The sequence below is a fragment of the Musca autumnalis genome, unplaced genomic scaffold, assembly GCF_047663935.1.
Source record: "Musca autumnalis isolate F117 unplaced genomic scaffold, ASM4766393v1 scaffold_2, whole genome shotgun sequence".
Classification (NCBI taxonomy): domain Eukaryota; kingdom Metazoa; phylum Arthropoda; class Insecta; order Diptera; family Muscidae; genus Musca; species Musca autumnalis.
In genome coordinates, this window is record NW_027411755.1 from 65721779 (window position 1) to 65745923 (window position 24145).

The 24145-nt window shown below is 36.1% G+C and overlaps 1 protein-coding gene across 2 annotated transcripts; it reads left to right on the forward strand.

The window, feature by feature from the left end:
• Positions 1 to 16998, forward strand: LOC141394035 (transmembrane protein 53). Of its 2 annotated transcripts, none has more exons than XM_073967795.1 (5): positions 1 to 300; positions 9210 to 9683; positions 10330 to 10693; positions 16388 to 16528; positions 16669 to 16998. In XM_073967795.1, the coding sequence occupies exons 2-5, from the start codon at positions 9226 to 9228 to the stop codon at positions 16894 to 16896; spliced, it is 1191 nt and encodes a 396-aa protein (XP_073823896.1). In that variant the 5' UTR covers positions 1 to 300; positions 9210 to 9225; the 3' UTR covers positions 16897 to 16998. The 2 variants fall into 2 exon arrangements, with proteins under 2 accessions (XP_073823896.1, XP_073823897.1); XM_073967796.1 differs by lacking the exon at positions 1 to 300 and adding an exon at positions 366 to 911.
• The last annotated feature ends 7147 nt before the right edge of the window (positions 16999 to 24145 follow it).

A 24145-nucleotide genomic window follows, 5' to 3' on the forward strand; every position in this document is an offset into this window, starting at 1 on the left:
AGTAGCTACCCTGACAACCAGTAATCAAACACATGTTTCCCCTTTACTTTTCCAACATTCTATCTGCCATAATAGAACCTTGGCCGGAGTGTGCCAAGCAACATTTTAGTCACCCGTAATAGAAAAAAATCTTTTTAATTTTGATCCTTGTTGTTGTTGCCATTGCTGTTTTTTCATTCATTCTAACGGTAACCATAAAGAGGAAGGTCAAGATTTTATTAGTTAACACATTTATTGGCGTTACAGCGAATAAATAGCAACCAACAAAGGATAAAACAATCGATTACGCGATTCGTTAAGGTAAGCTCGGAAACAATTCGGAATATAACGTTTATATTAGAAGTGAAAAATCGTTAATATATAGTATATATTCGTGCTTTAATCAGTAGTTAACGCAATCATATATTTGCAAAATTTTGGAAAACATGTCCTTGATGGAAAATTCCCATACTTGTCAATATATGTATCTTATACTATGTTTATTGAAGTGTCGCATAAACGCTATAAATAATTGTCAATAAAGTGAAGTGAAACTTATCATACATACATATAGAGGAAACATCTATAACTCTATATAGATTACTATATTTCATCAACTACTTGTACATATATAGTATATGAGAGTGTGTGTGTGTTGTGGTGACAGGATAATATTTTATACTATATACTGAGTATGTGTGATTGTATGTACATATGTATATGCACATGTATTACATAAAACGTCTATTTCGTTTACGGATTGCACTTTGCAACTTCTGAAAAATGTCGAGGTTTCCTAGGGGTAAATCGTATACTCTTTGTGAGGCAACTTCTTGCTTCAAGCTTAAAGAGCAGAAACCTCTATTATGCCACATCGCTTGCTGACTATTAGTTTTTGTGCATGCTGTGATTACTACCTGAGAATTGTTGTTGTAAGCAGATCTTCTTTTTAGAAAATAGATATAATTACAAAGTGAAAAGATTTTAAAATTAAACATTTTGACGTTTCTAATAAAACAGATTGTTCCCCTAGGCGAGTTCTGACCTCCTCTAACATCTTTAAAAAAAGTAATGTGAGTAAATTTGTTGCTAGATTTAACTAACTCTAAGGCCACACGCTGAAACTTTCATACGAAACTTTCCCATTATTTTGGTGTTCTTAGGTTGAGTTCCGTGGGGGATTGCTAGATCCTCTATTGGGACCCTCCCATTGGCGAATTGGGGAAGCTCAACTTGTCTTTATGACAAGTGGGGTACCGAGGAAATAAAATACTCGGGGGGTGACCAAAAACTAGCCTAAGGGGCGGCAGCTGGTCCCTTAGTACCTTTGGTGGGCGGAAGCTGAACCAGCTAGAATGGCCACCACTGGAAATCGGTAGGCGTAACCAAAGTTTAAAACGGCTTCCGAACAGCGAATGAATACTACCACAGCGTCTGTTCCCATATTGGGCGCCTGTGAACAGCGTCTGAACTCCCGTGGAGCGGCTGCAACCATAGATGGAAAACTACAAACCCTTCAGAAGGGAACGGGAAACCACTGAAGTACAATCCCTTGCAAATCATGTAATAATTAATATGGAAACAACAGAAGAAACACGGCCCTCAGTCTCCGGCAATAAGAGGGTGCTAAGAATCCCCGGAGGTAAAACAAAAAAGGTACTAAAAATAGGAACGTGGAATGTTAGAAGCTTATACGAAGCTGGAAAGCTCAATAACACTATAAGCGAAATTAACAGACTAAATATAGACATTCTCGGAATAAGTGAAACATGGTGGACGGAAAGCGGAGATTTTAGATCGGAAAATACTCGAGTATTTCACTCAGGAAACCAAGAAGGAAAGCACAGAAAGGGTGTGGCAATAATAGTGAAGAGTTATATTGCAGAATATGTAACAGGATTCATCCCACATTCTGACAGAACAATGATGATAAAAATTAATACAAAATCTATTAATATGAACATTATCCAAGTTTACGCTCCCACATCTGACTCAAGTAATGACGAAGTCGAGGAATTCTATGCAGAAATCGAAGAGTTACTCAAAAAACACCAAATCTCATGAAATTACTATTATACAAGGAGGGAAGATATGAAGTAAATGGAGTCACTGGAAAATATGGACTAGGACAACGCAATGATAGAGGGGATAGATTGGTACAATTGTTCCAAGAACATAAAATGAAAGTTACAAATACAATTTTTCAATTACATCCCAGAAGACTTTATACATGGAGATCACCTCATGATAACGCAGCAAACATCATAAGAAATCAAATTGATTACATAATTATCAACAAACGATACTCTTCATGTGTGATGAAGAGCTCAACTTGCCCCGGTGCGGACGTCCCATCTGACCATAACCTGCTACTTTCTAAAATCAGGATCAAATTAGCAATTACCCGAAAAAAGAAGAGGACACCCAGACTAAATCTGCACATGATGAAAGATCCAACTATTAAATGTGAAATTAAAACAGAGATTAACTCCAAACTTGAAGGAGTAAACAAGGAGGATGTGGAAAATATATGGCATAATCTCAAAACAAAGATAAACTCCACCACGAATATGTGCCTACAAAACTCTCCTGCATCGAGAGATGATGAATGGGTCACTGAGGAAATAAAACAATTACGAATCCTAAGAAGCCAACAGAAAAATAGAAATTTCGAAAGATACTGGGAGATAAATAAAGAAATCAGAACAAGAGCAGCAAAAAATAATTTACTTAATAAAAAATGTCAAGAAATTGAAACTCTACAGAACCTACACGATGACTTCAACCTTCATAAGAAGTTAAAGAAAGCAGCAGTATATAAGAAGTATATAAAAAAAAAACAGCGCCAGCCACTCCCTTAGATGAAAATAACAAAGCTATATTTGAATTAGCGGAGAAAAAAACGAATATGGAAAGAATATGTAGCAAAATTATTCACTGATGCCGAAAGAACCCCTTACGAAGAAACAGAAGACAATCTGACTGGAAACCCAATAACAAAGTGCGAAGTAGAGCAGGCAATAAAAACACTCAAAGATATGAAACCTGGACCTGACGATATTCCAGCTGAAGTATTAAAACTTATAGATGATGAAAATGTGGAACTACTCGTAATACTCTTTAACCACGTATATGACACGGGAAAATATCCACCAGAATGGCTCACTTCAAAATTCATTCCGATACCAAAGAAGAACAACGCAAAAAGATGTGAAGAATATAGACTGATTAGTATCATGAGTCATGCATTAAAACTTTTTCTAAGAGTAATCCATAACCGAATATATCCCCAATGTGAAAAGTATATGGGCACATCACAGTTCGGATTTAAACAAGGAATGGGGACTCGAGAAGCACTGCTTAGCTTACAGGAACTAGTTCAGAAATGCCGAGAAGTACAAAAGGATATATTTATATGTTTCGTTGACTACGAAAAAGCTTTCGACACAGTTCGTCATGATAAGCTAATAGACATTTTGAAAACGATTAACATAAGCGACAAGGAAATACGATGTATACGAAATTTATATTGGAAACAGGCGGCATACATCGATATAACGGAGAAATGACAAGTAAAAAACTATAAATATTTAGGAGTTACCATAAATGAACAATGGGATGTTTCGAATGAAAGTTTCAGCGTGTGGCTTTAGAGTAAGGAATATATGTATATGCTCTGTTCCAGAACCTGGAAGAATCTACTATTTTTTACTACGATAACATTTTTTCCTTTAAAAACAAGTAAAAAAGTATCAGTCGGCTTTGCCGATAGTGATATACCCTCAGGCTATGTGAATTGGAACTTTCATCTGCGGACAGATCGATTGTATTTAGGGTCTTTTCAGAATTTGGTGGCACTTTTTGGACATTTGAACTTGCCTACAAAAATGCGGATTGGGATTAAAGTGCCAAAATTTTGCGGAGGAGGGCCATAGTGCATTACGGAAGTGTATGGTATTTAGAGAGTCATATCTTTTCGATATCGCGGGTTATCGTACACCTGTTGGACCAGTATGCCAGGAAGAATGGAGCTGTCCATGGAAAAGATAATATGGCTGTAAACAGGACCACAAAGAACATCATCTGTATAAATTTCCAAAGGATCTCCGAACAGACCCGAAATTGCACTTGGACATAAATTTTAAACTTTTGTGGGGGAGGTATCCTAAGGAGAGGACCGATATGGTTCAACTAAGTTTGGACAAAATATGACGAAGGCCAAATTTTATACCAAATCGGTTTATCAGTTCGAGAGTTATTGTGCTCTCCACCTACTAAATATGGTGCCATAGGGGGTTTTTACAACTTTCAGGCTGTTTTCCCAAGAAGTATGGACTTGCCACTGAAAAAACTTTTACCGTCGTAATTCAGACAGCGATTGCAAGTTGAGCTGAGGAAATAAAACAATTACGAATCCTAAGAAGCCAACAGAAAAATAGAAATTTCGAAAGATACTGGGAGATAAATAAAGAAATCAGAACAAGAGCAGCAAAAAATAATTTACTTAATAAAAAATGTCAAGAAATTGAAACTCTACAGAACCTACACGATGACTTCAACCTTCATAAGAAGTTAAAGGAAGCAGCAGGAGTATATAAAAAAAAAAACAGCGCCAGCCACTCCCTTAGATGAAAATAACAAAGCTATATTTGAATTAGCGGAGAAAAAAACGAATATGGAAAGAATATGTAGCAAAATTATTCACTGATGCCGAAAGAACCCATTACGAAGAAACAGAAGACAATCTGACTGGAAACCCAATAACAAAGTGCGAAGTAGAGCAGGCAATAAAAACACTCAAAGATATGAAACCTGGACCTGACGATATTCCAGCTGAAGTATTAAAACTTATAGATGATGAAAATGTGGAACTACTCGTAATACTCTTTAACCACGTATATGACACGGGAAAATATCCACCAGAATGGCTCACTTCAAAATTCATTCCGATACCAAAGAAGAACAACGCAAAAAGATGTGAAGAATATAGACTGATTAGTATCATGAGTCATGCATTAAAACTTTTTCTAAGAGTAATCCATAACCGAATATATCCCCAATGTGAAAAGTATATGGGCACATCACAGTTCGGATTTAAACAAGGAATGGGGACTCGAGAAGCACTGCTTAGCTTACAGGAACTAGTTCAGAAATGCCGAGAAGTACAAAAGGATATATTTATATGTTTCGTTGACTACGAAAAAGCTTTCGACACAGTTCGTCATGATAAGCTAATAGACATTTTGAAAACGATTAACATAAGCGACAAGGAAATACGATGTATACGAAATTTATATTGGAAACAGGCGGCATACATCGATATAAACGGAGAAATGACAAGTAAAAAACTATAAATATTTAGGAGTTACCATAAATGAACAATGGGATGTTTCGAATGAAAGTTTCAGCGTGTGGCTTTAGAGTAAGGAATATATGTATATGCTCTGTTCCAGAACCTGGAAGAATCTACTATTTTTTACTACGATAACATTTTTTCCTTTAAAAACAAGTAAAAAAGTATCAGTCGGCTTTGCCGATAGAGATATACCCTCAGGCTATGTGAATTGGAACTTTCATCTGCGGACAGATCGATTGTATTTAGGGTCTTTTCAGAATTTGGTGGCACTTTTTGGACATTTGAACTTGCCTACAAAAATGCGGATTGGGATTAAAGTGCCAAAATTTTGCGGAGGAGGGCCATAGTGCATTACGGAAGTGTATGGTATTTAGAGAGTCATATCTTTTCGATATCGCGGGTTATCGTACACCTGTTGGACCAGTATGCCAGGAAGAATGGAGCTGTCCATGGAAAAGATAATATGGCTGTAAACAGGACCACAAAGAACATCATCTGTATAAATTTCCAAAGGATCTCCGAACAGACCCGAAATTGCACTTGGACATAAATTTTAAACTTTTGTGGGGGAGGTATCCTAAGGAGAGGACCGATGTGGTTCAACTAAGTTTGGACAAAATATGACGAAGGCCAAATTTTATACCAAATCGGTTTATCAGTTCGAGAGTTATTGTGCTCTCCACCTACTAAATATGGTGCCATAGGGGGTTTTTACAACTTTCAGGCTGTTTTCCCAAGAAGTATGGACTTGCCACTGAAAAAACTTTTACCGTCGTAATTCAGACAGCGATTGCAAGTTGCTTCAACAAAAATCAAATTTAGTCAAGAGCAGGTCTTAAAGTGAACTTATTCGAAATTTTGTGTGGGAGGTATCCGAAGGAATGGACAAATATAGTCCATATTCAAACCTGATCTATATCTGGTAGATATATTAGGATGCGTAAGGTATGGACCAAATTGGTCCTTCCCTGCAAGAGTTATCGTGCACACAATTTTTCCCAACATTTTTGAACTTTTGTGAGGGAGGTACCCGAAGATCCGTTACAGAGTTATCTTGCGCTCCAACCACTACACACGGTGGCATAGGGGTTTTTTGAAGCTTTCAGGCTATTTTCTTAAGTATAGTACACATTGACAAGCAAAACTGACAGTCATCGAGGTCTATTTCGTGAATATCAAAGCCTAACTGAAAAATTTCTTTTGTAATCTCTTAATAATACCGTAAATATTGTATTTCAAACGTTTTTAGCTAAATAAAAGATGTTATTTGCCGGAAACTTGTCCTAAAAGTACGTTGACTGTCAGTTTTGACTGTTAGTGTGTACTCCCCTTTAGGAAGTAACTTGTACCGCCGTATGGGAGCCGTGAATACAAGTTGTTACAACAAAAATCAAAACGATTCGAGAGCAGGTCCTAAACTGAACTTTTCCGAAATTTTGCGTTGGAGGTACTCGAAGCCGTGGACCGATTGAGTCCATATTGGAACCTTATCTATGTTTGGTAGAAATTTCACGATGTGCAAAGTATGGACCAAATCGGTTACTGCCTTCAAGAGTTATCGTGCTCGCAAATTTTCCGAACATTTTCGAACTTTTGTGGGGCAGGTACCGGAAGGAGTGGACCGATATAACCCATCTTCGAACTTAAACTAAGTTTGGACAAAATATTGCGAGAGCCAAATTTTGGACCAAATCGGTTCAACCGTTTGAGAGTTATCTTGCGCACCAGCCAGACAGACGGACGGACATTAACATAATTTGGGAATCAGATAGTTGAAAAATATCCGTGGACAGTCCGTTATGCGCTTTTCTATTACTCTTTTTGATCCCGTTATCATTTGGAAATCAAATATTTGTACAATATCTGTGAATGCTCTTCTGTAACTCTTTTCGACTACGAATTAACTGGAGCTGAGATGGTCGTCCCTTTCGATCGAATTATACATTCAGGATCTAAGCTACTGTTTCTTGTAATGGCAACTCCAAAATCTTATTTTCCCAAACATCTTATACATCCACCTAATTTCCATCTCCAACTTCCCAGTATAAATTGGCATTGGTTTCCTATAGTTTGGGCTATTCAGAGGCTTCGCAAACATATTCGAAGTCATCGAACTTCTTGCAATTATTTACCTCGAAATGAGAATGAGATGAGCGGCCGTTTTCCCAAACACTTATATTCCATCTCCAACTTTTTCCAATACGAATCGACATTGGTTTTCTCTAGATGGCAGTTTGGGCTATTCAGAGGCTTAAGGATGGATACATCGCATCACTTGTCAGTAGCATCTAACCAATTCCATCCGCCGTCACAAACATATGTATTTGAAGCCATCGAACTTCTGGCAATTAATTAGCTTGGAATGAGACAGTAGGCATCTATAGCTGTGTTCCTTTACTTACCTGAGGTTACCATTTATACTATTTGTTACCATTTTTAACCTGCAAAGCGTTCCTTAACCCCGAAAAGTGGCAAAACTGGAAGCAATTTTTAAGAGAGTGAGAGGGGGGAGAGCTCGAAAATTGCATTCTCTTCTACCACAGGCTACCAGCAAAATTTCTGCAGGTAAATAATGGCAGAACTGATTTTTCGACTTTTGTTGACGATTATTTCACAATGAAGAAAATGGACGAAAAACAGAAGAAAAAGTCGAACGCTGACAGAACTAAATTAAAAACTGTGAAATAAAAGACGAAAATTTATTTTTTAATGTTTCTTTTTGACGTTGCTGCCAGATCTACCATTTTTCCGTTCCTTTACTTTTCTGGTAAAAATGTTCATGAGAGAGCAATTTTGAACAATTTTGACACTTTTCTCCTTTACCATTAAAAAAGTAAAGGAACAAAGCTTATGTATGTAGAAATTTTATATGACGAACCACTTACGTAGCGCTACATATCATATTCGATTTTTCGATTTTATAATCAATGAACGGATAATCGCTTGAATTGTCTCGGTATCTTCCACAATGATCTGTAGATCCTTTGTCAACATGAGAGACTATGGATTCTCCGGAGACGTTTATCGATGTTACTTGTCGGTTCAAAGTATCAGGTTTATGATAACACTGATCCTGAAACGTCTGCAACTTCCCGCATGTTCCTCCAATCGCCTTTATAACACCTTCTGCCTTCTCGATCACCACAAGGAAAGGTGGCAACTTAAACAAACAATGAAATTCCATGTTTGCATTAGATTAAAGGTCTCCAAGTCAACTAATCCCACAGTATATAGATACGATCTTAAAACCGGCTAGATTTGCTTTTAAGCCATCATATTTTGCCAATTGGCCTTTTCACTGTACCAATACTGGTCGCATTTACGATCCGCACATTTTCTTCCACTTTGTATCTTCCTCAACGGTCACTATACTGGATATAAGTTCTCATTTTTCACAACCGCGATCTGTCCAATTTGAAGATTGTTCTCCGCACTTTTCCATTTGTATATCTGTTGCAATGTTGTTAAGTAATCATTTGTCCAGCATTTCCAAATTTTCCTGGATACAGACGATGTCAACTTGGGTTTTCGTAAGATCTAGGGGAATTCTGTCAAATCCGTTCACATTGACACATACGAAGTGGTTGTTGCAAGTGTCCTCCTTCTGCATTTTTGCGATGCGGAATCTGATCCATCCCGAACCAATGTGTAATTTGCTCTCACGTTTCCGTAAATAATCCTGGCCCTAGGCATATATTGACACTTTGATGACCAGATCCCCCTGATCCGGACTTGAGCCAATAAGCCTTCTTTTTTTAAGTGTGGACATTCAACATGTAATTTAACTTGATTTTGCATAAAACGAGAACTCCGGTACTAGGAGGTCTTTTCTAACTCTAATATTCATAATACACTCAAAACTTTCCTCTTCTAGATATAACCAGCAAAATATGGGCGACACTAAAATGTTTGGTTTGGCAACAACTGCTACAACTAACACCACCACAACATCCACATCATCAGTTCGATCGGAAAATATTAATCAATATGGTGGAGGAAATTCGATTGGGAGACGTTTCCTCGAATCAGCAGCACCAACCGGTAGAAAGCCAACAACAAAAGGTTCGACGACAACAACAACAACTGCGCCTTCGCAACACAATCAACAGCAATTATTACAAAATATCGTTAAACCGAATGATACCTTGGAATATATAATTAAGTTTCCAACACCACAATATCGCAATGAACAACAAAATAATGGGTTTGAACAGACGTCAGGAGGCGAGGCCGACGATTTCGTTTTTGTATATAATGATACACATGTGCCGATAGTAATGCTGTTGGGTTGGGCTGGTTGTCAGGATCGTTATCTAATGAAATATTCAAAGATATATGAAGATCGGGGGTATGTATGAAATGAGTTCATTGAATTCATCATTTCTGGTAAAAACTAAAAGAAAAACTGCTTGGAATTTTGCTATGCCGTTCTTTATTCTTTTACCTGAAATGTTTTAAGCGAGAATACCATGCCCCATATACCTAAAATGTACTTTGGGAAGTACTATTGTTAAATGTCAAATTATATAAGATCAGAGACAAACATGAATATTGTCGCCACAAATGCTTAAAGGTAGAATTAGACGTGACATAGCCATAACGCCATAACCATAGAAAACCAAAACACAAGTGGTTTCTTATGGTTATGGCAATGGCATTATTTTATGTCACTACTAATTGAATACATTGACTTCCATAGGTTTGTTTCAATCAGCTGATTGATATTGCCTTATGGCGTTATGGTTATGTCACGTCTAATTCTACCTTAAGGCCTAGGTACATATGCTGCCTCGCATGCTTGCTTCTGATAAAAGAATAAAAAAGATAAGGGCAACCCAGTTCGGCTTTCTTTATTCTTTTATTTTCGTTATGTCAGAAATGAAGCAAGAAAGCAAGGCATGCAGGCGAGGCAGCTTATGTATCCAGGCCTTTATACATACTTTGACATTTGACTTAGTGTTAACATTTTAATATTCAAATATTATTCTTTCTAGGTTAATTACTGTCCGTTATACCGCACCCGTTGACACCTTATTCTGGAAACGTCGTGAAATGTTACCCATTGGCGAGAAAATCCTAAAACTAATCTATGACATGAATTTCGATTCTCATCCTGTTATATTTCATATATTTTCAAATGGTGGTGCCTATTTGTATCAACACATATCATTGGCCATAAGAAAACATAAGACACCGCTACAAGTGCGCGGTATGATTTTAGATTCTGCCCCAGGCGAGAGACGTATTTTGGGTCTCTATCGTGCAGTCACTGCTATCTATGGTAAAGAGCGAAAGAAATGTCATTGCGTTACTGCAATTATTATAACCTTAACACTGGGCATAATGTGGTTTTTCGAGGTGAGTAAAAAAATATTGGTCGTCATTATCTCTCTTGAACAAGTTTATTTTTTTTGATACGATATGTAGAATCACTATACTCGAAATATGCTACGAGTTTTAGTTAAGCTACTGCAAAAAAAATGCGCAAATTTTTATTAAAAAATCTGAAAAAGAAAGTTTCTGCGCCTTACCTTTTAATAGGGGTGTCTTTTTACTTACTAAATGTTGCTGAAACATTTTTTTCAGCAACTTTTCCTTTATGCAACTGTCAAAATCTGCAACATTAGTAATAATTATTACTAATTATCACGTAAAAAGACACAGCTAATGTAATTCGTGTAAAAACTGAAATTCATATGGCGCATAGTCCAGGTCCACACTAAAGCGATTTCATTGCAAAAATTGCATGAAATTATGCGTCTCTGGATCGACTTCAATAGTAGAGTAAAATCATAAAATTTCATGAAATTGTTAAATGAAGTTCACGCTAGTGTGGACCGGGACATATGGATTTCTATTGAAGGGTATATTTTACAATTGGAACTTTTTTATTGGAACAGCCAGATTTGCCGACTTATCAGCATTTTGATGATTTTTAGTCCAAAAAACAGAAATTATGATTATTTTTACTCCTAAAATGCCGATTTTTAGTTATGACAATTTTTTATACAAATTTTGCGTTTTGTTGAATATGTGGTTGGTAGCACTGTAGTGGGATTCTCTAACTCATTTTTTGAGTTACCGACAATTGTCGGTAAAATTAAAATGTTTATAATTTCGGTAATTAACCCTGCGTTTACAAATGACAGGACAGTTGACTTCATGTATTGATTGTCAAAATCCCACAACTTGCCTGTGTGACGTAGGCAAACAAACAGTTGTAAAATTTTGAATGAAAATCATCGACATCTTTTTGTTTTCCATTCACATATTTTGTTTTTGTTTTTGTTCATGTTCTTTTGTTTTCAAAACATTTCAATTATTATCTCACTTATTTTCACAAAAAATGCCCAACATTTTTCTTCCTTACTGTCTGTGAAAAAATGATGGACAGCTGAGAGACAAACGACAAATGTATGTATGTGTTAGTGAATCGGAGTTGTATTTGAAGACAAACTGTCTGGTGTAAACGCCTAGTAAAGATGTTTTTCGGTAAGTTAGTGACAAATAAAAAGCAGTCGTAAAGTTCTACCGATAGCAAAAGTGTTGTCAACTTTTATTTGAACTTTTCATTCATAATTTTGCGTTTTAATTTTACCGATTTTTGTCGGTAACTCAAAAAATGTGTTAGAGAATCGCACTACCGATCTCTGCAAGACAACTGTACATAAATCTATCATAACCTCATAGTAGGTCTGTCTGGTTACCCTAAAATTTGTAACAATTTGTACCAATTGTTGCTGGAAGTCGTCTGTTAACACAAAAAGTCAGCAAAAGAGAGCGATTCGAGAGAGACATTTTGACAGTTCTTTTACTGAGAGTTTGCAAATTCTTGCTAGACAAATTTCTTCTAGCAAGAACTCTTCTTCTTCTTGAAAACAATCAATCATCTGTTTTTATTTTTTGTTGATTTATGTTTGTGAAAATTAAAAACAATTTTATTGCCGAAATAGCAAGTGTAATTGTATTATTTTTATACCCTCAGCCTTTAGGCTAAAGAGGGTATTTACACTTTGATACGACCAAAAATGTGCCTCATCGAAATAATGGTTTTAGACCCCAAGTATGTTTGTACGATATCCGTTTCAGACAATTTTGAGTCGATCTAGCAATGTCCGTCCGTCTGTCTGTCTGTCTGGCTGGTGCGCACGATAACTCTCGAACGGATCAATCGATTCGGTTCAAATTTTGGGTATCGAAATATTTTGTCCAGATTCGATTTAAGTTCGAAGATGGGCCATATAGGTCCACTCCTTCAGGTACCTCCCCCACAAATTTTCAAAAATTGCCGCAAAATTTGTGCGCATGATAACTCTTATGGGGAATAACCGATTTGGTCCATACTTTGCACATCGTGTAATTTCTACCAAACTTAGATGAGGTTCCAATATGGACGCAATCGGTCCACTCCTTCGGGTACCTCCCATACAAAATCTCGGAAAAGTTTAGTTTAGGACCTGGTCTCGAATCGCTTTGATTTTTGTTTACACAAGTTGTATCCGCTGTCCTCTATACGACGCTGTAATTTTCATTAGGGGCAAGTCCATACTTCCCGAGAAAATAGCCTGAAAGTTACAAAAAACCCTATGACACCGTGTGTAGTGGTTGCAGCGCAAGATAACTCTCGACCGGAGCTGCCGATTCGGTCCAAAATTTGGCTTTCATAATATTTTGTCCAAACTTAGTTGAAGTTCAAAGATGGACTATATCGGTCCACTCCTTCCGGTACCTCCCCCACAAAAGGTCGAAAATGTTCGGAAAATTTGTGCGTACGATAACTCTTGAAGGGAGTAACCGATTTGGTCCATACTTTGCACATTATGAAATTTCTACCAGACTTAGATAAGGTTCCAATATGGACTCAATCGGCAAACTCCTTCGAGTACCTCCCACACACAATTTCGGAAAAGTTCAGTTTAGGACCTGCTCTCGAATCGCCTCGGTTTTTGTTGTAACATCTTGTATTCACTGTCCCCTATACGAAGGTACAAGTTTCCTAAGGGGCAAGTCCATACTTCCTGAAAAAATAGCCTGAAAGTTGGAAAACAAACCCTATGACACCATGTTTATGGGTGGAAGCGCAAGATAATACTCGAACGGAAATGCCTTCGAATATTGTTTCCAAACTTAGTTTAAGTTCGTAGATAAGCCAAATCGGTCCACTCCTTCAGGCACCTACCCCACAAAAGTTCAAAAATGTTCGGAAAAATTGTGCGCACGAAAACTCTTGATGGGAGTGACCGATTTGGTCCATACTTTACACATTCTCATAATATCTACCAGATATAGATCAGGTTCGAATATGGACTATATTTTTCCACTCCATCCCGTACCTCCCACACAAAATTTTGGATAAGTTCACTTTAAGACCTGCTATTGAATCACTTTGATTTTTGTTGAAGCAACTTACATTCGCTGCCTCAATTACGACAGTAAAAGTTTTTTCAGGGGCAAGTCCATACTTCTTGAGAAAACGGCCCGAAGGGTGTAAAAACCCCCTATGGCACCCCCATGGTCTATGTCGGCCCATTCATTTAAGTACCTTTTCCGCAAAAATTTTGAACTTTAATCCTAATCAACCAGGGTTTAAAATGCTAACGCCATATTAGCAAAAGCACCGAATATTTGCAGCTTTGCCTGCTAAAATTTCTTCGAAATATGTTTAGCAACAATGAACAACGGCAACATGTAGCAACAAATTTCACAAAAATATTGCTAGCGATGCTGATGCTATTTGATATTGTTGCTTTAATAAAAAAGCATCGGGCACGCATACTCATATTTTGCAGCACACAAGATCAACACATATCAGAAAAGGGAATAAGCAACAAGGTTTCATTGGCTTAGCCATGTATTCAGCAAACAATTGTTTTTATATCAGGGTTACCAGTGTAATGCATTAAAAATCACGATATAATTAATTCCACTTTTTCGTTCAAAGGACATGTGAATTTTTGGCGAAGCCGTTCAACATATGTATATTTTTTTATTTTTAAACAATAATAATTAGTATTCTTTAGGTTCTACCATATGATGGGAGCATTTTGACATTAAATGACATCTTTTTTATTACGGCGTTGGCAACTCTAATGACAAAAAACACCCTCTCTGGCTAATTCGCTGCGACGAATGGTCAGCGGACTGCTAAATATGTAGCGTGGTTGTCGATTATGCCTAACGAAAAAAAAATTAGGCGTAAAAAACGAAATAAGCAAAAATGTACAAAAATAAATACGCGTTCGGTTGCTTATTTAGCCGTGTGTGTGAATATTGTGTAGCAGTTGAAGTGTACAGCTAATGCTAATGTTTTTAGATGCTGGCTTTTAAACCCTGTAATCAACATTTTTGTCGGTTCATACGACCAAAATTTTGAAACCCCCTAACTACATAAGTTTTTTGTGAAAAAAGTGTTTTAATTTGCCCATGCTCTGTCGGCAAAGCCGACTGATACTTTTTTACTTGTTTTGTAGAACAAAGTTGCAAATTGGAAAAAATCCATTTTTGGGTCATTTTCTTTTTTATTTTTAATAAAATACAACATTTTTTGCTTCCTTCATTGGCGTACAAATTATTCTGTTTTGGCAAGTCAGCTGATTGCTTGCTGGTTTTTGCTGGGAAGATGTCTGTTTACTTTTTACAATTTTCTTGCAAAAGAGAATAAAAACTCTTTACTCTCTGAGAAAGTTCTTGCTGGAAAAGTAACCAGACAGACTTATACATGTATACATATGTAACATGATTCAATTAACCCTGCGTTTACACATAACAGGACAGTTGAGTGCATTTATTGATTGTCAAAAACCCAAAACTTGCCCGTGTGACGTAGGCGTCCAGACAACTGCAAAAACATGGTCTGTTCCTTCACTTTTGAAAATGGTAAAACCGGAAAAAGTAGTAAAAGTTTTAAACTGCTCCCATATGAATTGTATGGTGTCTGAAGTAAAGGAACGCTTTTCGAGTAAAAAGTGGTAAAACTTGAAGATTCTTGCACGTAAAGGGCTACAGTTGTAAAATTATGCATGAAAATCTTCGATTTGTTTTTGTTTTCCGTTCACATTTTTTTTGGTTTGTTGCATCTCAGTCCTGTTGTCTTTGAAATAGATTTGTTTTCATTTGTTCAAAAATGTCCATGTTTACTTTCTACGAAAATTACCAGGCATTGCCGAGGCAACTAGCTAAATGTTTGTATTTATTAGTAAATCAGAGTTGTATTTGCAGACAGTCTGTCATGTGTAAAAGCCAAGTAAGTCACTGTGTTTTAAATGTCAATTCCTTTGTGTATACGTCAAATAAACCCTCCAAGCAAAATGTTCGATGCCAAAGATGCCATTCAATCTTGGGTGGCATGTCTCCTTTTTAGCATCTTCATCGATTAATTTTATATGAGCGTGGACCCCAAAAGATGCTATTCATTTTTGGATCCAAAGCATGTCATTTACACCAATGCTTTTACGTCATTTTCACCAATGCTTTGGCATGTCATTTTCACCAATGCTTTGGTATGTCATTTTCACCAACCCTTTGCAATGACATTATCATTACGACGAGAGGTTTAACAACGTTGGTTGTGATTTCGAGTCTCCGACAATATCAAGCCTATTGTAAATAATTAATCTTATATATTTAGAAAAATGTGTATAAATTGAAACACAAAATTCATCTCTATTGGATCGATGGAATGGGTTCAAGTGCTGATGAAAAGATCGGATCTTTCACGACTTCCTTTGCTTAGGTTCAAATGCTGATGAAAAGATCGGATCTTTCACGACTTCCTTTGCGTGGGTTCAAATGCTGATGAAAAGATCGGATCTTTCACGACTTCCTTTGCATTGGTTCAAATGCTAATGCAAAGATCGGATCTTTCACGACTTCGTTTGAACCAATGCAAAAGATGCCATGAAATCACGTCATCACATGGAACACCTTCCTTCAAATTTTGCTGGGCTCATAAAGAAGGTTAACCCGAAAAAATCTTGTAATATAATTAACCTCTTAAAACTATATTCGTATGAGTTTAGTTTAAAGGGTAACATCTAATTTCTTATTTTTTAGGAAACATTTTCTGCATTTAAAAGCCTATTTGTCAAAACCGAGCCAATCCAGACTAATCCTTTTAATGATCTGAAAAACGAACCAAATGAATATCCACAACTGTTTTTGTACTCCAAAGGAGATGTTGTTATACCCCATACGGTAAGTTTACATTAATATACGTTATCATGATAATGGCTTTATACGGATTTACTAACAGTTTTTTCAATAGATTTCTCATCCATTAAATCAATACAATTGAGTTTAACATTTAAATAATTGAATATCATATTCTATCATAGGATATCGAAAATTTCATCACTTATCGACGGCAGCAAGGTGTTGATGTGAGCTCTGTATGTTTCGAAGATGCTGAACATGTAAAAATCTATACAAAATATCCAACCCAGTATATACAATGCGTTTGTAATTTCATTAACAATTGCTTAGCGGTGCCCTATAAACCGCCAATGGACTCGTTTAATAGCGGCTCAACAACCCCCTCGTCAACATCAATGAAATATGAATAAGTTAAAAAGAATTAAAAATGTGATGATGTCTTAACATAGTATCCTATTTGAAAAGAAAATGTTTGATGATATTTTAAATTTTAATTATATTAAAATAAAACATAATATTATTTTATTTTTCCTTTGAGCTAATCAAACCAAAAATACTATTGCAGAAAAAGTGCAACAACAAATTGTAAATCATTTAAATTTAAAATAACAAATATTATTTTCATAAAATAGGATTGTTGAGAAATAAAGATGTATACTCAAAAAATTCTAATACTTTTCAATGCGGGATGGCCTGCAAAAAATTTTTGAAACGCGGAACGACAAAATTGGCTTGAAAGATCACAGCTATAATAACCATTAAAGCTAAAGTTTATTCAGCTCTTCACTTAATCAACCTTATTACGGTTGGCGTTGTCGTAGTCAAAACTGGAAGATGACGTGTCGTAACGTCCCAGCAAACCAATATCGGAAGAAACATCAGAATTCGGTTCAAAAATCGAATGAAACGTCCGAGTTCGGATCCGAATTCGGTCCGAACTCTGACCGAAAGTCATATGGCGTGGTTGACGTGTTCTCTGACCGAAATTCGGATGAAAATCGGATGTTTTAAATTTCTGATTTATTTACCGAATTTCGAACAGATATTTGTACGAATTCGGAAGTAAATTCTTATGAAATTCGAAAGTGTTTGCCGAATTTGTTCCGAAGTCAGATGAACTATGGTATGAACTTCTGATTTATTGAACAACATTAGACCAGAATTTGTTTTTATTATTAAAAGATGTTGAAAATACAGAGTTAATTCATGAAATATCCAAATCCTATAAAAGTGTATCTACTACAAACATATTAAAGGTTTTAATGTCATATTATGCTGTGTTAAATGCGCGGCTTGGTGGAAAAACAAACTGTGGAGAACAACAAATTCGGAAACAAGTGTCGTTTAGGGGCACCTCTCTGATCGATCCGACATTACCATAGGTATCCCTTGGGACTCGGATTCCAACGATATATAATTTTCCGGGGGGAAGTCCATACATCCCGAGATATGGGTCTTGACATTTCGGAAATTTTGTACTTTAACACCTATAGGTTGTTTATGGGCACCTCTCGGATCGGGCTGAAATTTTTATCATAGGTAGCCCTTGGGACCCTGACCACAACGATATATAATTTTCCGGGGGGAAGTCCATACTTCCCGAGATATGGGTCTTGACATTTCGGAGATTTCGTACTTGCAACACCTATAGGTTGTTTATGGGCATTACCGACGTAGCCAGGGGTGGGCCGGTTTTTTAATTTTTGGGGTTTTAATTTTTTGTATATAGCCTCTAACACGTTTTTGTGATGAACTATTTTGAACATCTTAACAATTACAAATTCTTTATTATGTTTGAAATTTGCAAAAAAAAAATATATATCAACCATTTTTTATGATATAATTCTGTTCCAACGTAGTGTCGCCCGTTGAGATTATTTGAAACTGGTCTCTTGCTACAAATTAGTAAATGCCTATTGTACAAAAAAAAGGATATTTCTGTCGTATTTGTATGTTTTGTTCGACCTTTCGAATGATAATAAAATCAAGATTATTGAGATTGAGGACAAAGCTTATATTTTTTTCATTGCTTATTATTTCCAATATTTCGAAATTACATTGAATTTCATCTTCGGGATTTTTTGTCGATTTTCTTTTTCCTTCATCGGAAAAGGACTTTGTGACGATAAAAGAAATTAAAAAAAAATGGTCGGAAACAGATTCTTCCTCTTCAAAATCTCAACAAATATCAGTCGGCTTTGCGGACAGGAATATACCCTGAGCCTGTGTGAACCGAAACTTTCATCTATGGACAGATCGAACAACGAATATCAGAAGGAGTAGACCGAAAATTACCATCTTCGAACTTTATATAAGGCTGGCAGAAATAACGCAGTATCCTGTTCGAAAATTGACGTGGAAGTATGGACTTACATCTGAAAAAACTTGTACTGTAGTAATAAGGGACCCGAGAACGCTTGTTGCAAAAGAGCAAAGCGTTTCCCGAGAGGTATTTTTGTTTATTAATTGATTTCGTATTTTTACTTATAACTAAATTAAGGCCAGAACAGAATAAATCGTCGCTTGCTTTGCTTGCTTCCCAAATATCAAATTATAAAGGAATTCCAGAGCCTCCTAGAGGGGAACACAGGCGGATTTGCAAAGAGGCATTCCTTTCCTCTGGCTTTCCTCTGGCATTCCTTTGTAATTTAACATTTGGGGAAGCAAGCAAAGCAAGCGACGATTGATTCTGTTCTGGCCTTTAGTAGCATAAAGGAAGTGAAGCTACTAAAGTCTTAAACATACACAGTAGGCCGGGGCGATTTGTATGGAAGGAAAAAAACCTTAATGGGCCCTTCGCGTTTCGGATTCCTGCGATTGAACTGAGCAAAAAAAGTCCACTAGAGGGTAGGTCTACGGTGAAAATCGAGCCTCCCGATTTTGTCTTTAAGTTTCTGAAACAGATTTCTGAAACAGATTTCTTCCAAACACTCTTTCGCCTTAAAACCATTATTTCGATAAGGCACATTTTGACTTAAGGCTGAGAGTATAAAAAATGTAAATTTGGTAAAATTGTGTTTATGGATTTTTGTTAAAAGAATGTATACATGTATAGACCTTGGATTGGGCGCCAGAATTTCATTTTAAAAGAATTCAGGGGCTGGATTCTTGTTCTATGAAAATTTTAAATGAAAAATATTTCCTTTACAATTTTTTTCATTTGACATTTATTTCCTTTATAAAATTTTTCATTTCATATTTTCATAGAAACAGAATTGAGCCCCAGAACTGGTTTGCCAGAGTTTTCCTAGTTCCTGATCAATTAATGAGAAGATCCACGATAGGAAACCAGAATTTCTATAAGAATTGTATTGTACGCCAAAATTAGTCTATTGACAGATGCACGAGCCCCAGGACTGGTTTGCCAGAGCTTTCCTAGTTCCTGATCAATTAATGAGAAGATCCACGATAGGAAACCAGAATTTCTATAAGAATTGTATTGTACGCCAAAATTAGTCTATTGACAGATGCTGAGAGTATAAAAAATGTAAATTGGGTAAAATTGTGTTTATGGATTTTCGTTAAAAGAATGTATACATGTATAGACCTTGGATTGGGCGCCAGACAGAATTTGTCATTTTCATAACCGCGATTTCATCATGGATAGACTCACTATTGCTCAGCATTAGTTCTCTATCAAAAAACCACTAACATCCTTCAGAAATTCTTTGTGATAAGTTCTAAGATTGAACACCAAAATATATTTAGGGAAATAACTGCAATTGGTTTCTTTATGACAATAACAACGATTGTATTTCCGAAATCGACCATATTCTGACACGGCAGCGTGATAAAAGACAAAAAAGAAGTCACGTGTCTCGGAGTTTTTTCCTTTATTTAAATAACTCTTAATTTCTACCAGTAAATATAAAAAGTGGATAACGCCATGATATCCAAACGTTCCCTCTGCTAAATCAATTCTCTACTAATCTCATTTTCCTTAAATAAATTACTCAACATTCTATGTAAACAAAAAATTAAATGTTAAGATATTTCTAACGGTTTCCGATTGTATAATCTTTCTTTTGGTCTTACCGAAGTGGCATCACTGAATTGCATAACAGTCACTGTAGTTGTGAGTTATTTGATAAATGATACACCCAAAAATATATGCGATTATTAATATATCCATTATTTTCAACATATGTAAACTCTGATATATTGTCAAAAAAGTTCTGAAAACAACTCTAAAGCCACACGCTGAAACTTTCATACGAAACTTTCCCATTATTTTGGCGTTCTTATGTCGAGTTCCCCAATACAGTAATTTCATAAAATTGCTTTAGTATGGAACTCGATCTATGAACGCCAAAATTCTCATTATTTTCGTATGAAAGTTTCAGCGTGTGGCTTTAGAGCAAGGGGAAATTGGGCTAGAAGTCTTACATCATTTTAATTAAAACATATGTGGTCTGTTCCAGTACTGCAAGAATCTTATAATTTGTACTATTTTTTCCGATAAAATAAATGAAAAAATGTTATCGTAGTAAAAAATAGTAGCTTCTTGCAGGTTCTGGAACAGAGCAATGGATTGTTTCAGTACTACAAGAATCTACTAATTTTTACTATTTTTCCGATAACATAAAGGAAAAAATGTTATCGTAGTAAAAAGTAGTAGCTTCTTGCTGGTTCTGGAACAGAGCAATAGTAATAACAATTATTTCATCAGTACTATAACCCTAAAATAAGGTTTACATCATTGCTAAATAAGAAATTTTCGCTAACATGAACATTCAACATTTTGGTCAGATAAGCTTTAAAACGATGTCCATATTGCCCACGTTAGAATTGTAAAATGTCAAGACCCATATCTCGGAATAATGGACTTCCCCCGGAAAATTATATATCATTGTATTCAGGATGCCAAGGGCTATCTACTGTAAAAATTTCAGCCCGATCCGAGAGGTGCCCATAAACAACCTAAAGTTGTGAAAGTACGAAATTTCCGAAATGTGAAGACCCATATCTCGGGAAGTATGGACTTCCCCCGGAAAATTATATATCGTTGTATTCAGGATGCCAAGGGCTATCTATGTAAAAACTTCAGCCCGATCCGAGAGGTGCCCTAAACGACATTTAAGCCCAAATTCGTCAACACGATCTGTGAAATATGTAAAACAATTGTTATTAATACATATATGAAAAAATACATGCATGTGAAGCAAACAATTGCTCTGTTCCAGAACCTGCAAGAAGCTACTATTTTTTACTACGATAACATTTTTCCCTTTATGTTATCGGAAAAAATAGTAAAAATTAGTAGATTCTTGCAGTTCGGGAACAGACCAAATGTTGATACTAGAGCTGGCAAACCATCGATATTCCCAACATTAGATATTTTCGATATAATGTTTTAAAATATGGATTGGGTTTATGGCTCTGAACATCTTTCAAACTCCTCTAGGTAGGAGTGGGCCAAGGAGAGCGCTACTCTTTCAAGCATTAATTGCCAAAAAAAAAAAAAATGGATTGCTATCGATATTATCGTTAAGTTGTCATCACCATTAATTTGGAAATGAAAATGGCGGAAATGTCAATGATTTTCTTGAAATTTTGCACAAGTAGTTCACAGAAATGTGAGGGAGAATAAACAATTGCTTTTATTTTATAAAAAATAAAAAAATACATTTTACTTTACCGAAAAATGTGTACGTGTGACTACGGGCTTACGTTCTCACACACACATAACCGAAAAATAGCGCAATTTCTATTTATTTCAATGAATTTCAGGTTAGGGGTTTTTATTCCGATAATATCGATAGGTAAAACTATCTATCGATATTGAATTTTTAAATAACAATCGATATTATCGATAGTGCCATCGATTTTTTGCCAGCTCTAGTTGATACCCATAAAAGTGTTAAGAAACTTAGTCCCAATTTACATTAGGCGAGTTTACTTGCGGCAATTGTCAGTTTGTAGGTGAGAGAGGGTGCTGAGAGGCAAAGGGTTACCATATGCCTCACCTCTCTCTCCTACAAAATGACAATTGCCGCAAGTAAACTCGCCCAATGTAAATTGGGACTTATACTATATTTACATTTACGAAATCCACTCGATTTCATCTGTCAATTCCATTGCTCAAACGTCAAATGAAATCCAATCGATTTCGGATGAGTTTTCATTTGACGTATACACAAAGGAATTGACAGATGAAATCGAATGGATTTCGTAAATGTAAACATAGTCATAACTTTGGCCATATACAAATATAAAACATATGACTTTCCAGGGAATTGTGTTAAAGTTTGACGAAGAAAATCTTTACTTAGTCCCGGGCGACACTAGAGTAATTTCAACGTAATTTTGACATGAAACTTTGTATTTTTTGGGAAAAATGCATAATTTCAAGAAACTAGTGTACACGGTTTCATGTATTCTGCAATTTTGCTTTGTTGCAATAATCGTATGAAACAAACATACCGTTTTATTTTATAGCCTAGACAGACGGCAGCGTTAATTTGCATTAATAACTGTATTTAATTTTAGCCTGACAGACGACAGTTTCTGCATTTACGAAACAGCTGATTGCTGTTTTGTTGTTGTTTGCAATGTATTTTTTGTTTTCCTTGTGTCTCAGAGCATGATTATGCTTTCTCCTCCATATGAATATGGGCTCTCTTCTACGGCATTGCCATATTGAAATACCTAAATGCCTTTTAAATGCAGCTCGATTTTGTGCATTAAGAATGTGGATAATGCACAAATTAATTTGAATTAAGGCAGTTAATGCAAATTAACGCTGCCGTCTGTCTAGGGTATTAGATTTTCTTTTACTTTCACGTCAACATTTCAGTGAAATTACTCTTAGTGTGGCCCGGGACTTTCATTAACTTCATAAAAAAAAGAAATATGTATGCAACCGATCACTATGAATAACATCGTTTATATTACTTATTTTTTAATCAAATCCTAACTACTAGCACCTTTCCATCAACATGGAGGCATGCTAAAGTGGTTCCAATTCCCAAAGCCAATAACGAATTCCGACCCATTGCAATTTTATGTTACCTTTCTAAGATATTTGAGAAAATTTTACACAAACAAATAACGGAGTACCTACAACGCGAATCGTTGTTAACTGGCTTGCAATCAGGTTTCCGTGCGGGTCACAGTTGCATTACAGCCTTGGCAGAAGTTTCGGAGTCAATAAGAAGTGATATTGACGACAATATGGTATCCTTCCTCGTCCTTCTCGACCATTCAAAGGCTTTTGATACCGTCGATCACCAAAATCTGCTTCTCAAACTTCGCAAATTTTTCCACTTTTCTTTGACGTCGACAAAGCTTATAAATTCTTACTTAATGAATCGCTCACAATCGGTATACATAGGAAACAAAAAATCTGAGTCTCTGCCAGTTCTCAAAGGAGTTCCACAGGGTTCCATAATTGGCCCGCTTCTTTTCTCTATGTACTCTAATGACCTTCCTCTACATTTATCCAACTGTCGAATTCATATGTACGCAGATGACGTACAACTTTTTTTGAGTTGCCACATAATTAACATGAATCAGTGCATTCAAAAAATAAACGACGACTTACTCCAGGTTCACGAATGGGCCAATGCTAATGGACTATTATTAAACCCGAAAAAATCAAAATGTTTAGTAATACACAAGAATAAGCGTATATCCTTCCAAGACATAGGCATCTTTGTA

Excerpts from the sequence above, each read along its gene's own strand:
- LOC141394035 (XM_073967795.1), top strand. The coding sequence starts at position 9,226 with ATGGGCGACACTAAAATGTTTGGTTTGGCAACAACTGCTACAACTAAC. Across the intron at positions 9,684-10,329 it reads AAGATATATGAAGATCGGGG|GTTAATTACTGTCCGTTATA; the intron begins GTATGTATGAAA and ends TATTCTTTCTAG. Across the intron at positions 10,694-16,387 it reads GCATAATGTGGTTTTTCGAG|GAAACATTTTCTGCATTTAA; the intron begins GTGAGTAAAAAA and ends CTTATTTTTTAG.